Source organism: Herpailurus yagouaroundi, unplaced genomic scaffold, assembly GCF_014898765.1.
Source record: "Herpailurus yagouaroundi ecotype Mexico unplaced genomic scaffold, PumYag 182, whole genome shotgun sequence".
NCBI classification, from domain to species: Eukaryota; Metazoa; Chordata; class Mammalia; order Carnivora; family Felidae; genus Herpailurus; species Herpailurus yagouaroundi.
In genome coordinates this window covers 43220620-43235004 of record NW_024412413.1, presented here as the reverse complement: position 1 = coordinate 43235004, position 14385 = coordinate 43220620, and the positions used below count along the sequence as shown (strand labels likewise).

Here is a 14385-nt window from a genome sequence, read left to right as displayed (position 1 = left end):
TTTTTTTTTCCTTTCTATGCACAACTTCCAGTCTTCCAAAACGTTATCTCCTCCTTTTCCCTCTTCCTATCTGCCATAACCTAGAACTCTCAGATTCAACAGGAGTTTGAAAATTGATTCAGCATGTGTGCCTTCCTTTGACTTTAAACCATTCTGGATCAGTATTTCTCAAACTCTTTATCCTAAGTTTACAGTGGTAGAACCTATTAAAGGTTTCTCCAAGTACAGTTTGGGAAATGCTTCCCTAAATCTGTGATAATTCTCTACCTGCATCCCAACTACCAACAATAGCCAAAGTATGGAAAAAGCCCAAATGCCCATTGACTGATGAATGGATAAAGAAGATATGGCATATATATATACAATGGAATATTACTCGGTGATCAAAAAGAATGAAATTTTGCCATTTGCAACAACATGGATGGAATTAGAGTATATTATGATAAGCAAAATAAATCAGTCAGTGAAAGATAAATATCATATGATTTCCCTCATATGTGGAATTTAAGAAACAAAACAGATGAACATAGGGGAAGGGAAGCAAAAATAAGATAAAAACAGAGAGGGAGGCAAACCATCAGAGACTCAAATATAGAGAACAAACTGAGGGTTGCTAGTGGGATAATGGGTGGGCATTAAGGAGGGCACTTGTTGGGATGAGCACTGGGTGTTATATGTAAGTGATGAATCACTAAATTCTATTCCTGAAATCATTATTACATTGTATGTTAACTAACTTGGATTTAAATTAAAAAATATTTCTACCTGCATCCAAATGAAGAATAATTCATATTCCTTAAAATGCTTGGTTAAAGGTTCTTTGTAAATTGAATATATTATTGTTTATAATATGGCAGAGTAAATGTTTAGAATCAAATTTTGTTTTCTTTGAAATCTTTATTTTAGCTTGTTTGGAACACATCTTACAAAGTTGGTTGTGCCATTACTAAGTGTGCAAGAGTTGAAAATATTAGATATGCAGCAGTTTTCATTTGCAACTATGCGCCAGGGTAAGTTACTTTAAATTTTAAAAAGAATATTAAACTGGTAACTTTTCAAGGTTAGGTTTTCCTAACTTTCAATATATTCTTCTAAATGTCTTTGTAAACTGTAAAATAATTAAATATAAGATATTGAAGATTTATATTGAAATATTTTCAATTCTATAATGAAATAAGTAATATTTGGGCATATCTATTTAATGTATAAATTAGCCAAGTATTACTTACTAAAAAAATTTTAACATTAGTATTATTTCACAATATCTAGCCTAATGAGCATAGGAATTAAATTATTTTCCAAAATAATTTATTCCCATATTTGTAATAAAAGTCAAAGGAAAATAAGGTTAGATGTGTATAAATCTAGATTGTGTATAATCTAGATTGTGTATACAATAAATGTATATTGTAAGAGTTGTTTCAGGAGTGCATCAGTTTTGTAACTGAAAGACACTTTTAATTGACCATCCTTTGCAAGTTGTATTATTATTTGAGGCTAGTCTCATTCATAGAAAAAATCATAATATCTCAAAGATGCAATAGTACTTTAAAAGTCTCCTAGTAAATCTATCCGTATGAAACTTGAATTCTTTCCACTGACTTACCATGTGATTATTTATCCCACACTTGAATACCTTCCTAAGACAGGAAATAACTACCTTCAAAAATAGCCTTCATCTCTGGAGAGCTTTGTTGGAAATTCTGAAATTTTCTTATAGGTCAAGATGATACTATAAGTAGTATCATTAAAATATCTAACTGAGAAAATATCCTAATCAATAGGTCAAGAAAACAGTAAAATTAGCTATAAGCTAGGATTGAGAAAGAATTTCTGCCAAATAAAATGCTCTGGGACTAAACCAAAAAGAAAAACAAAACAAAACAAAAACAAACAAACATTGATTACTGATTGTATTCCTCTGGATAGGGAAAATAACAGAAGTATGATATAAATCAAATTAGATTCAGAAAGTCCCTTCCTGAGAGGAGTTTTACTGACTTTGAACACAGTTATGCAATACAAGTTCAGGATGTAGAGTCGTTACAAAACCTTTTAGGCTCCCTTTCATTTCTACAGACTGAAAGCATTAGGATGATGTCTATTACATGGAGAAACTTTTGAAAGTTAACTACTCATTGGTATTGAAAAGTCAGAGAATTGGGTACTGACGTGAGGGAAGAAAGAGATTCCTTTGGGGCACTAGTCTTCATTTATGCGCTCAGCAACTCTGTACAAGGCTCTGATCTATCTACCAACAAGACCAAAAAAGGCTGACCATATTTAGTTTTTAGCCTTGGAAGGAAGACACACAATAAATAAGTAAACACATAAATAGATAATATTTGATTAGATAATAAAATATGCCATAAAACATAAAGCAAGATAAGCAGATAGGGAATAACCAGTATGCAATACAGATAGGGTAGTTGCAAGACAAAGTAGCGTTTGGTCTAAAGATGACTAAAGAATATTTCAGATAGAAGTAAGAGCATGCACAGAGTCTCTGAGCTGGGAAAGATTTAGCATGTTTGAGAAATGAATAACTGCTTAGAAGTAGGAGTTGAGGTAGAAAGTTAGGTGACAGCTATACCAAATAGTATACCATAAGCCATGTTAAGGATTTTGGAATTTATTCTAAGTAATGGCTAAGCCATTGGAAAGTCTTAAGCACGTGAGTGACATTATCTTATCTATGTTTTGAAAAGAACACTTAAAAAAATTATCCTTGCTGTTGTGTTAAGCATTGAGTATAGGGAAATATGAGTTCAAAGAGGAAAGCAGGTGCCTGGGTGGTTCAGTCCATGAAGTGTCCAACTTCAGCTCAGGTCATGATCTCACAGTTTGTGAGTTCAAGCAAGCACAGAGCCTGCTTTGGGTCCTCTGTCCCCTTCTCTCTCCGCCCCTCCCCCACTTGTGCTTTCTCTCTCTCTCAAAAATAAACAAACATTAAAAAAAAAAAAGATTGTTTCTATATGACAGGCTATAGACTATGATTGGTTCTTTTCTTTTTAAGTAAGTTCTACACCCAGTGTGGGGCTTAGGCCCATGCTCTATTGACTGAGGTAGTCAGGTGCCTCTAGACTATGGTATTAGGGTTTTAGCATGTACATTGATTTTCTATTGTTGCATAATAAATTAGTACAAATGTAGTGACTTAAAACAGCACCCATTTTTTATCAAACAGTTCTATAGACTGTAAGTTCACGCACAGGGTGGCTGAATTCTTTGCTCAGGGTCTCAAAGACCAAAATCAAGAACTTGGCTGAGTTCTTATCTCTAAAGCTCTAGGGAAGAATCTACTTCAAGTACATTCCAGTTGTTAGCAGAATTCAGTTCAATGTGGTTGTAGGACTTGGACCCCATTTACTTCCTGGCTTTCAGCCAGAGGTTGCTCTCAGCTTCTAGAGGCTGCCCACATTTCTTAACACAAAGTTCCCGCCATCTTCAAATCAGCAAAACCTTCCCATTGTTCAAATCTCTGACTTTTCTTCTGTGACCAGCCAAAGAACACTCTCTGCTTTTAAAGTGCCCAAATGATTGAGTCAGGCACACCTGGATAATTTTCCTATTTTAAGGTCAATTGTGCCATATAACATAAATTATTAATAATGGAAGTAAAGTTTATCATATTCACTGTCCTGGGAATTATGCAAGGCTTGTACACCAAAGGTAAGGGGGCTCATGGTCCCTCTTAGAATTTTACCTACCATAGCATGGAAATTGAGAGGAAAGGTCAGTTTCTGGATATATTATGAAGGTGGAGCTAATAATACCAGTTGATGGATTTGACTTTAGGGATAAATGGGATACAATAACCTAAAATGATACCTGTGTCTTTAGTTTGAACAGCTGGGTGAATAATCATGCCATTAACTCAGATAGGCAAGGACAGGAAATGTGTTTTATGTTTGGACATATTAGGTAGAAATACAAATGTGGGAAATGAAATGAATCATGAGAAGTAAAAAGTTCTGTGAAGGACTGGGATAGAATTCAAGTAGAGGCAACTACTGGTATAAAGGCCCTGAGGTAGAAATAAGTTACAGTCTTGAATGAGATCACCTTATGAGAGAGTGAGTATGGAAACTTAATTTAAGGATGAACTCCTAGAGCACTGCAGTATTTCAACTTTAGGCAAAGGAGATAGTGAAGTAGAATGAAGAGAGGCTAACAAGATAAGCGGGAAACCAAAACAGTGCTGGTAAGCGTCCTTGGAAGCCAAGTGAAGAACAGGAGTCAATATGACCAAAGTGGTTAACTGTATGAGATGCCTCTGAAAAAATTAAAAGCATGAGGAAGGAAAGATGACAGTTTCATTTGACAAGATGAAGGTATTTGGGGACCTTAATAACAGTGGTGAATGCAGGGGTATTCCATAACTCCAGTGGTAAGATGAAGCTACATGGTAGGATTACTCTTATTTCCACTCACTGTCTGGTAGGCTTCTTTGTCTTGAAATTTCTACCAACCATTTTTCTTTTGATACAAATATTGGCAAGTTTGCCCTGTGAAGGATCTAGGTTAGAACATATATTAGTAAACTCAGTTCAAGTTTTATTTGATATGAACTCAAAATAGGCAGTCATAGCTGTCTTTCTTAAGAATAGTTGGTAGAAAAATCAATCCATCATAGTATTAGGAAATACTGAGTAAAAATGAATATAAGAGAGCCAAACTGAAAATTGAAACATATAGTGGGCTGAATGGTGGATCCCCAAAAGGTAGATCCAGGTCCTAATTCACAGAATTGTCACTATTAACTTACATGGCCAGAGTGAGTATTGTCTTATCTGGCAAAAGATGTGATCAAGATAAGAATCTTGAAAGGAGGAGCTTATCCTAGAATATTCAAGTAGCCCTAAATGCAATCACATATATTCACGTAAGAGAGAGGGAAAGCCAGATTCAGCACTAGATACACGGAAGGAGAAGAAGCAAAGGGATCATGAAGAAGAGGTTCGAGTGACATATCCATAAACCAAGGAACTTCTGGAGCCATCAGAAGCTGGAAGAGTCAAGGAAATCTCCCCATGAACCTTTGGAGGGAGCGCAGTCCTGCCAACACCTTGGTTTTGGACTTCAGGCCTCCAAAACTATGAGAATAAATTTCTGTTGTTTTAAACACCCAGTTTATACTAATTTGTTAACGTAGTCACAAGAAACTAATACAGAATGGAAGAATAAAACAGATTTGGCCATAGAGAAAGTATAAATCAATGACAACCTTGAAATGTTCTCTCAGAACACAAAGATGAAGAATAAAAGTCAAAATATATATTAAAAAAGAAAGGAAATATGTAGGGCAGATAAATCTATATATTGGTGCTCCTAAAGAACAGAGAAGAATAATTGGAATGTATATAATCACCAAAAAATAAAATAAAATAAAATAAAATATTCCTAATCTATAAAAATACTCATATAGGGGTGCTTGGTGGCTCAGCCAGTTAAGCCTCTGACTCTTGGGGCACCTGGGTTGTTCAGTAGGTTGAGCATCCAACTTCAGCTCAGGTCATGATTTCATGGCTCAGGAGTTCAAGCTCCACATGGGGCTCTATGCTGACAGCTCAGAGCCTGGAGCCTGCTTTGCATTCTGTGTGTCTCTCTCTCTGCCCTTCCCAACTTGTACTGTCTCTCTCTCAGAATAAATAAATAAACTTAAAAAAAAAAACTCATAAGGTATTAGAAAAAGTGAGCTGAAACAATATTTACACATACCATTTTCTAGTAATTATTCTTCAGTTTCAAAGATAAGACTCATATAAATATTTCTAAAAAAAATAAAACAAAGTAAAAACTTTAAAATATTAATTAGATTAGCCTTGAACTCAGATATTAGAGGGTACAAAGATGACACTGATAATTTAAGCTTAAGTGATAGGTAATTTTATTAACTACTCTAGGAAAAGATGTAGTGTGGAGAAAAAGGATTTGTTTATTTTTGGACATGTTGCATCTGTAGGTGACTGTAGCATCTCTTATTTAATTAAACATACATTTGTAGTAGATGCACCAAACACTGACTTAGGCAAGAGAATTCCATATTTCTTACAAAGTGTTTATCCTAAAAACACTTATTCTCTGTTGGGAAGGAAATATGTAAAAGAGGGGGGGAGCAACATTAGCCAAATACATGCACATATTTATATTTTAAATAGAAAGGAGTTGTAAAAATAGGTATGAAATCATAGAAACAATTAGCCTGAATACAGATTTAGAAGCAGTCAGCTTTGGTGCATAGATGATGTATATTAGAGGGGGAAAGAGGTCAATAGGGAAGGTTAGAGATCTGGGCTTGAGGAAAATGACTTGAATCTAATGCTACAAGAGGTAAATGGTAGTGTCCAAAAGTATTCAGTGCAAAAATTTTCCTTATTTAATAGGTAAGGAAATAGAGTCAGGCAGGTCATGCCATTTTCTTTATTTCATAAACAGCTAGAATATATTTTTCCCAGCCTCCCTAGAAATTTGGTGGGACCACATGACTGAGCTCTGGCCACTTTCAGACTTAGCCTTTAAAATTTTCCTACATGATCCTTCCCACTCTTTAACTTATGTCATCTGCTCTGGTAGAAGATTCAGTTGTTCTAGAGGGTGGCAGAGCCACAGGATGAAGTACATGAACCAGTGCCCCAGAGGAAAGCTCTCTTTTACCACTGCCAGCACCTATACTTCCGTGCTATGAATTCTGCCTACCATCACATGGAAATGGTGAGGAAAGTTCAGATGAGTATATAGTTTGAATTTGGAGCTAATAATACCTGCTGATTGATTTAAGTTTAAGGGTGAACAGAATAGAATAATCAAGGATGCTATCTATGCCTTTAGTCTGAGCAGCTGGATGAATGGTGATGCCATTAAATCAGATAGGGAAGCCTCTCCAATGAGTAGACCTTGAGGGAAGATCAAGTGTTCTGTTTCAGACACAGTAGGTAGACAAATGAATGAGGGAAATGTAAATGAATCATGAGAAGGAGTTAGTCAGATGAAGGTCTAAGATAGGTTTCTAAGTAGTAAGAACTGCAGAATTTTCGGTTTTTGCATGAGATCCGTTTTGAGTCGGGGCAGAAATGAGTCGGTTTTACATGAGATCACCTTGTGAGAAAGTAAGTATGGAAAATAGAATGGAAGAGACTTGAAGACTAAGCTTTACATCATTACAGTATTTCAACTTCAGGCAAAGGAGTTGTCAAAGGAGTTTAAAGAGAATCTAGTGAGGTAAGAAAGAAACTAGAACGGTCCTGACATTTAAGAAAAAAAGCATTTAGAGTTACTTTCTCATCAGTCTCTTTTTATTATGTATTATGTATGAGGTGGTTCTTTTTCTATGCTTTTCTACACACATCATAATTTATGATTCAATGATATACATACTGTAATCATTTTAGACATTTTGAATAGCAGGTTAAATACATTAAGTGCAAACAATGCATATAACCATTTGAAGTGATGAGTATATGAAGAGCTAAGATAAGTTCACAAATGTTCAGTGACAACCATATCACATTTAGGGCCTGGATGTAATTTTGAGACACCATAAATGTTAACATGGATCTCAATTGCAGAGATGTTAAAATATGAAAATATGTGTATATTAGAATTATGAAATACAGTACATCACTGAAAGAAGAGCTCTATAGAACAATATCTATCTTTACTATATATGATAAAAAAGTTATAAAATAATATTTTATTCACAGTTAAGTACAATTATTTCATATTTTAAAATATTGTCTCTGAAGCACTAAATTTGATTTTATGAACTATTAATGGTTTATGACTTGCAGTTTGAAAAATAATGCCAATTTAGAACACTATTCTTATATAGATGTTTGGCAGTGAAGAGAAGAAAAATAGGGTCAGTGTGTAAAGTTGGATGAAAGCTGTTTTTTTATAACTTTGGTTGAATTTTTGTAAGCTAAAGAAAGCCACCAATTAAAAGAAAGTGGTAGAATATATTAGAATATATGAAGGAAGGGGGAGGAATTAAAGAGCAAGTTCTATATGGGAAAAAGGAGGAGAGAATTATAAGAAAAGTAAATGTAGAGAAATCTTAATAGTGAATATTTTTCTTGTTTCTTGCTCAACGGAGCTCATGAGGGTTAATGTATTTCATTGATCTTTTGCAAGAAAAGATTTCATATTTATTCATACTTTATGATTCTGTTGTTTTCTATTTTATTTTGAGATATTCAATCTTCTGAGTGTTTTTTAGGAGTAGAGGCTGTTATATGTTGCTATTTTTGTTAAGGTATACACATTCCTATATCTTTAATCCTGTTAATATTGAAGATATTTACAGTTATATATTTTCCTCTGATTAGAATTTTTGCTTAACCTTTGTATTTTGTGATATAGCCTCTTTATCATTGCTTTCTGTGGACTGTAATTTTAGGTCATTTTAATAAAATATGTTCAATACTTGATACATAATCATGATAGAAAATTCAAAGCTACCAAGGAGAAAGTAATGTTCCCATTTCTGTCTTCCATTTACTCTCCCCAATATTTTATCCTAAAAGATATATTCTGTGCATATACAAAAGTACATCTATCTTCATGTGTGTATTTCTGTAACTCAAACTGAAGCACACTACACTTTCTGTGGCATTCTTTTTTTTTTTAACTTAGTGATATGTACTTGAAGTCTTTTCATTTGAGTACACAAGGAGTTTCCAGGGTTTTTTAAAAAATATTTTTACAGTGTTTTTGTTTGTTTGTTTGTTTTTGTTTTTATTTAATGGTTGTGCAAAAGTTTATTTAAACAATGCTCTCCATTTGGTGGATATTTACTCTGTTAGCTTTATTTCAAGCAATAATTATGCAAGTAGACATGTAGTTCTCACATGAGTTAGTATCATACTAATATGATTTCATAGTCATGGGATTACTAGGTCAATAAGGATATGTACTTTTAACTTGGATAGATATTATTATCTTTTCATCATAGTCACACTGTGTTTCTAAAACAATTTTTTATATCAACATATGAGTGTGACTATTTTTCTGTTCCCTTGCTAACATAATATATTTTCAAACATTTTGCTATTTACTGCTATGAGTTCACTATGTTTTAATTTTCACCTCCTATTTTACATGAGTTTAGGTATCCTTTTTGTAAGTTTCAGAAAATTTGGATATCATTTTCTGGGACCTGGCTGTTCCTATACATTCACTATTTTTTTCTTAAGTTCTTGGACTTTTGTTTTCAATTGTAAGAGTGTTTAAATAGCAAGAAAATTCGCTCTTTCATATAATGTCACTTCCAAATATTTCCCCAGTTTGATATTTCATTTTTTACTTTATTTTTAATGCAATTTATTTTTTCCAAAAAGAATTATTTTGTTATTGGAAAAAAATGTATCAATACTTTTTTTTCATGGGTTTTGAGGCGTGAGTCATACTTAGACACAACTTCCCAAAGTATTATTATTCCACATTTTCTTCTAGAAATTCTTTATCTTTTTAACTTTTAAATATTTGGTCCACTTTGCCTTTGGACATTATGTAAACTAGTGTAAGAATTAGTCTCCTGATTAAAATAACTCTAAAGACCAGACAAAACATATAAGATAATTGCCTTCAGGCATTACAAAATAACCAGTGCAGGGCTATGATCTTTGCAAATAGACAAGAACTTAGTGTGAAGCCTCTATTTGCCTTGGCTTTCTCTCTGAGAGAATTCTCCAAACCACAGCCAGAGAAACAGAAGCCAAGGAAAGGATGTATTGTTTTCTGGGCAAAGGAAATATCAGTGTTTATTGATGTTAAGATGCCTCATATTTAGGACTAGGATCCCAAAGAGTAGGGGGCTGCAAAGAAGGACCCCAAAGGTCTATAAAAATTGCCTTTGGGTCCCTCAATTCCTAAGCTACGCATCTCAAGGCAAGATTCTGGGAAGATTAGGTAGGAACAGTTGCTTGGAAACTGATGGCCTGCACAGACATCACACAAGCTGCGCAGTGCTGAGAAGACACAGCTGCAGTTTGGGCCCAGCCAAAACCGAGAGATACTGGTCAACAGCCTGGGGCCTTACCAAACAGAGCATAAAAATCCAGAAAATATTCATACATTTGATTATACACAAATTTAAAACTCATTTATGGCTAGAGAAATACCATAGATCTAGCCAAAGAAAAAATAATATACTGGGAAAATATAGTTGTGTAATATATGGCAGAGTTAATCTTCTTAATTTACAAAGAATTCATACCAAAAAAAAAAAAAAAAAATTTTCAAAACGAAAAAACCCAGAAGAACAACGTGCAGAAAATATGAACAGGTCATTTACTGGGAAAAAAATGGTTATTAATCATACAAAAAGATTTTCAATCTCACTTATATTGAAGTAATTCAAGTAAAAGCAAAAATGAGTGATGACTTTTCACTCATCCATCTGAGAAGATAGAAAAGCTTAACTGATACTCTGAACATGTGAGGGGACAATAAATTGGTACAATCTTTCTGGATTTGGCAAAATTACAAAATTTAAAATATGCTTACCTTTTGATTTGTAATCCCCATATTAGAATTTTATGTTATTAATATCTTCATGAAAATTGGCCAAGATATATATACAAGGATACCCATTCTAGCCTGTTTTAATAGCATAAAACTGCAATAAAACAACTAATGACTCCAGTAATAGCAGACTGAGCAATTAATTTACTCTACATTATTGTGTAGCCTCTGAAACTACTGGTATCTTTATGTACCAATCTCACTTGTTAGATGAAAAAGTAAGATGCAGAACAATAATAAGATTGAGTCTTTTTGTTACAGTAGCTAGCATGATCAGAAACTAGAGTGATTTAGTCAGAGAGAAGGGGGAAATTTCAGTTAGGTGAGTAGCTGTGCTCTACTAGTCATTCAGAGACGCGGGTTGCTCCCATCTTGTTTCTTCACCATTCCCTGAGGGCAGAGTCTTTGTCTGCAAATCGAATCCAAGTCACAGATGAGGACTAGCTCCAGCTCAGAGTAAGGGAAAAGAAATATGTTGGTGGCATGACCATCTCTTAAAGCACAGATGGGAAGTGATGTGCATCACTGCTATTTCCATTCCTTTGAATATAAAATTGATCACATGACCACATCTGAGCTGCAAGGGAAGTTGGGAAATGTAACGAGGCTAGCCATTAATGTGCCAAGCTAAAATACTGTTATTTTAGTATTTTAAGAGATATTTAGATTGACAGCAGTCTATCACAATATATAAGTACTGAGAATTTTTGTGGAAAAAAAACCTTATTTCTGATAGGAATCATAAGAAGCTGTTAAACAGAAGTTACCTTTGGGGAGACATATGGAAAGTGAAGGATGGAGACATTTTCTCCCTTAAGGTTGCCCTTTTCTTCTTCCTCCTTTTCACCATATACTTACAAGTATTATACATGTATTACTTTTACTTATTTATTTACTTTAACATCAAGAAAGGATATATCGACTGAGATGGGAGAAGTATTTGAGACATTTTTAGAAAGGGTTTGTAGGTCATTGTATTAAGTAACGAGAGGAAATCGTCAAGGAAGATTCTCAGAATTATGATTCAGGCATGACCGATATTGCCATTAACTGCAATGGTGAACAGTGAACTTTTAAGGAGGGAAGATGATGGATTCCATCTTGAATATAATGAATTTGAGTTGGCTGTGAATTACCTACTTTGAGATGTTCAGTAAGCAGGTGGTTGTATGGGTCAGAAGCTCATGAGGCGTGGCATAGACAAATATTCGGAGTGCCAAAGTACATACAGTAATTGAAATCATGGGCATAAATGCGATTGCCTGGTGAGAGAGGATAGAGTGAGAAGAGAAGAGGACCTCCAGAATGTCATACCAACATTTAAAGGCAGTTAAAGAGAGAGAAAGTGGGAGGGGGAACCTAAGAGTGGCACACAGGCAGGAGAAAAAACAGAAGAGTATGGTATCACAGGAGACATGGGGGAAAGAATGTTTTTAGAAGGTAGTAGTAGTAGTCCAAAATTTCTAATTCTAAGAGATCAATTAAAGTAAGGACTTTAAAATATCAAATTAAAAAGAAGTTCATTGATATAATAAATGTAATTCTTTAGAAATATGATCTTTCATGTCAATATTTAAACAGGCTCACATCTTTCCCACTTTGAAAACAAAGCAAAATAATAACAACAATAAAACAGCCTTCAATTGATTCCAAGCTGGCATCAGTTTCTTCTGCTCTACAGAAATGGTTCTTTTGTGTTTATCAATGTGATATATATTGCATATATGTATGTATATGTATATGTTATGTATATGTATATATAAAGATACAAGTTCCTGAGAAGATGGAATGGTATTAAAGAGACTAGCATTAGAAAGGAAGACGGGCAGTTCTTCAGTTGTATTAGAAAGGAAAGAAGAAGGGAATAGGTATATTTGTCATATTTAGTGACAGAAAATTTCTCATGTTCCAAGCTAACGGTTATTATGTGTCACTGTGAAGTAGGACAGACAGATCATGTCCTAAGAATAAAGGGGGAGACAATGAAGCTGGAATTTTGAGGGTTGGGAAGGTTTTAAATAGTTATTATGGAAAATGAGGGAGGAAGCTGACTAGAGAAACAGAAGGATTCTCTACCTAGTGTGATGATTTTTCTCCAGCGGTACCCACCAGCCCTGAAGCAGACATAGAGCATGTGGACAGTAAGATTCTGTCATTTTTTCCAACACTGGGGTTTTGTCAGGTAGACATAAAGGAAAACAGTGCAAGAGAGTTTTAGAGTTTTAGCCAGATAATAATATGCAACGGAATTAGACCTGAGCTGTATGGAGAAGAGACAACAGTATATAGATAGGGAGAAAATAGGAGAGTAAATAGACTTGGAGTACCAGTGAACTTCATGGAGAAGTGTAGCAGGAGTAAATGAGTGAGCAAACTGGAAGAATAGGAGGCTACAGTCAGGGAATGGAATGTGTTACTTTGTGAGCTCAGAAGTGGGAGTAACTTTAGGGGATAACAAGATCCAGAGTGTGGCTACAAAAGTGACAATTATGGAGTATTGGGAAGTTTTGAGATGGTGAAAACATTCAGTAACAGACCAAGTTATTGGATGAATTATCTATAAGCATATTGTAATCATCTATGTCCCAAATTCTAGGACAAGGACAATTTTGGCTGAAAAGGTAGATAGTGACTGACCCAGGTGCCAAAATTAATAAGGAGGCATGATCAGGGTTACCTGGGTGGCTCAGGTGGTTAAGCTTCAAACTTCAGCTCAGGTCATGATCTCGAGGTTCGTGAGTTCGAGCCCTGCGTGGGCTCTGTGCTGACAGCTCAGAGTCTGGACCCTGCTTCAGATTCTGTGACTCCCTCTCTCTCTGCCCCTCCCCCACTCATTCTCTCTCTCTCTCTCTCTCTCTCTCTCTCTCTCTCTCTCTCTCTTTCCCTCTCTTTCTCTCTCTAAAAAATAAATAAATATTTTTTAAAAAGGAGGCACGATCAGAAGGAAGATGGTATTTTGAGGAGGATTAGAGGATGGTGCAGCTAAATAATATCCATCTCAAAAGAGCTTTGTTGGTATTTAACTCTGGTGCCTAGATCCATGGGTGCAAGATGTGGAAGCAAAGGAGGAGATGTGACCAACTGAGTCTTATGGAAAGCAGTATAAAGTAAGGTAGCTTTGCACATACAGGGATAATTTGAGGCAAAAAGATAATTTGAGGCACAAGATTCATGCTTTTCTTGACCTTAAATAAGTCCATATAGTCATGGAGTTTTAGCAAAGACAGATATATGAGATGTATCAGAAGGAGAGCCAGATAGGATTGCTAAAAGATAACCTACCTTGCTGCTTACTACATTTCAATTTTCTGTAGCTAATTGGGATAGATCTTTAAGTCTTCTTTGGAAACGTATAGATGTCCAGGTATGAACCAGAAGCCAGTGTTGTGGTATTTCTCAATGATACATGGAGGTAGTGAAAGTGAAAAGAGTTATTGGAGGTGGTCTAGTTATTTTGGCTGTGTGAGACGGAAAAGTCAACACCTGTTTGATGTACTCTGCCATCATTCTGTGGACAATCTTTAGGCAAGATGAGTTTTGTACATGGAAAACTTGGAAGAGAAAAATTTGCCTACAAATTGTAATTGCTAAATTGTCAATTCATGGAGCTGGATTACTTCCTTCATAAACAAAGTGGTGGCAGATATAGGACTAGTGAAGGCAATAAAAGTTTCTTTCTTTTTTAAGTTTCTATATGTATTTTGAAAGAGAGAGACTGTGCATGCAAGTGGGGGAGGGGCAGAGAGAGAGGGAGAGAAAGAATCCTAAACAGGCTCCACACTGTTAGTGCAGAGTCCAATGCAGCGCTCGATCCCATGAACTGTGAGATCATGACCTGAGCTGAAATCAAGAGTTGTACAC

The 14385-nt window shown here is 35.0% G+C and overlaps 1 protein-coding gene across 1 annotated transcript in view; it reads left to right on the top strand.

Moving 5' to 3' along the window:
* GLIPR1L2 (GLIPR1 like 2) overlaps positions 1-14385 on the top strand; it is a 30603-nt gene that overhangs the window by 4091 nt on the left and 12127 nt on the right. The window contains exon 3 of the mRNA XM_040491382.1: positions 907-1010. Coding sequence (XP_040347316.1) covers positions 907-1010 — 104 coding nt within the window. The remainder of the gene's footprint in view (positions 1-906; positions 1011-14385) is intronic.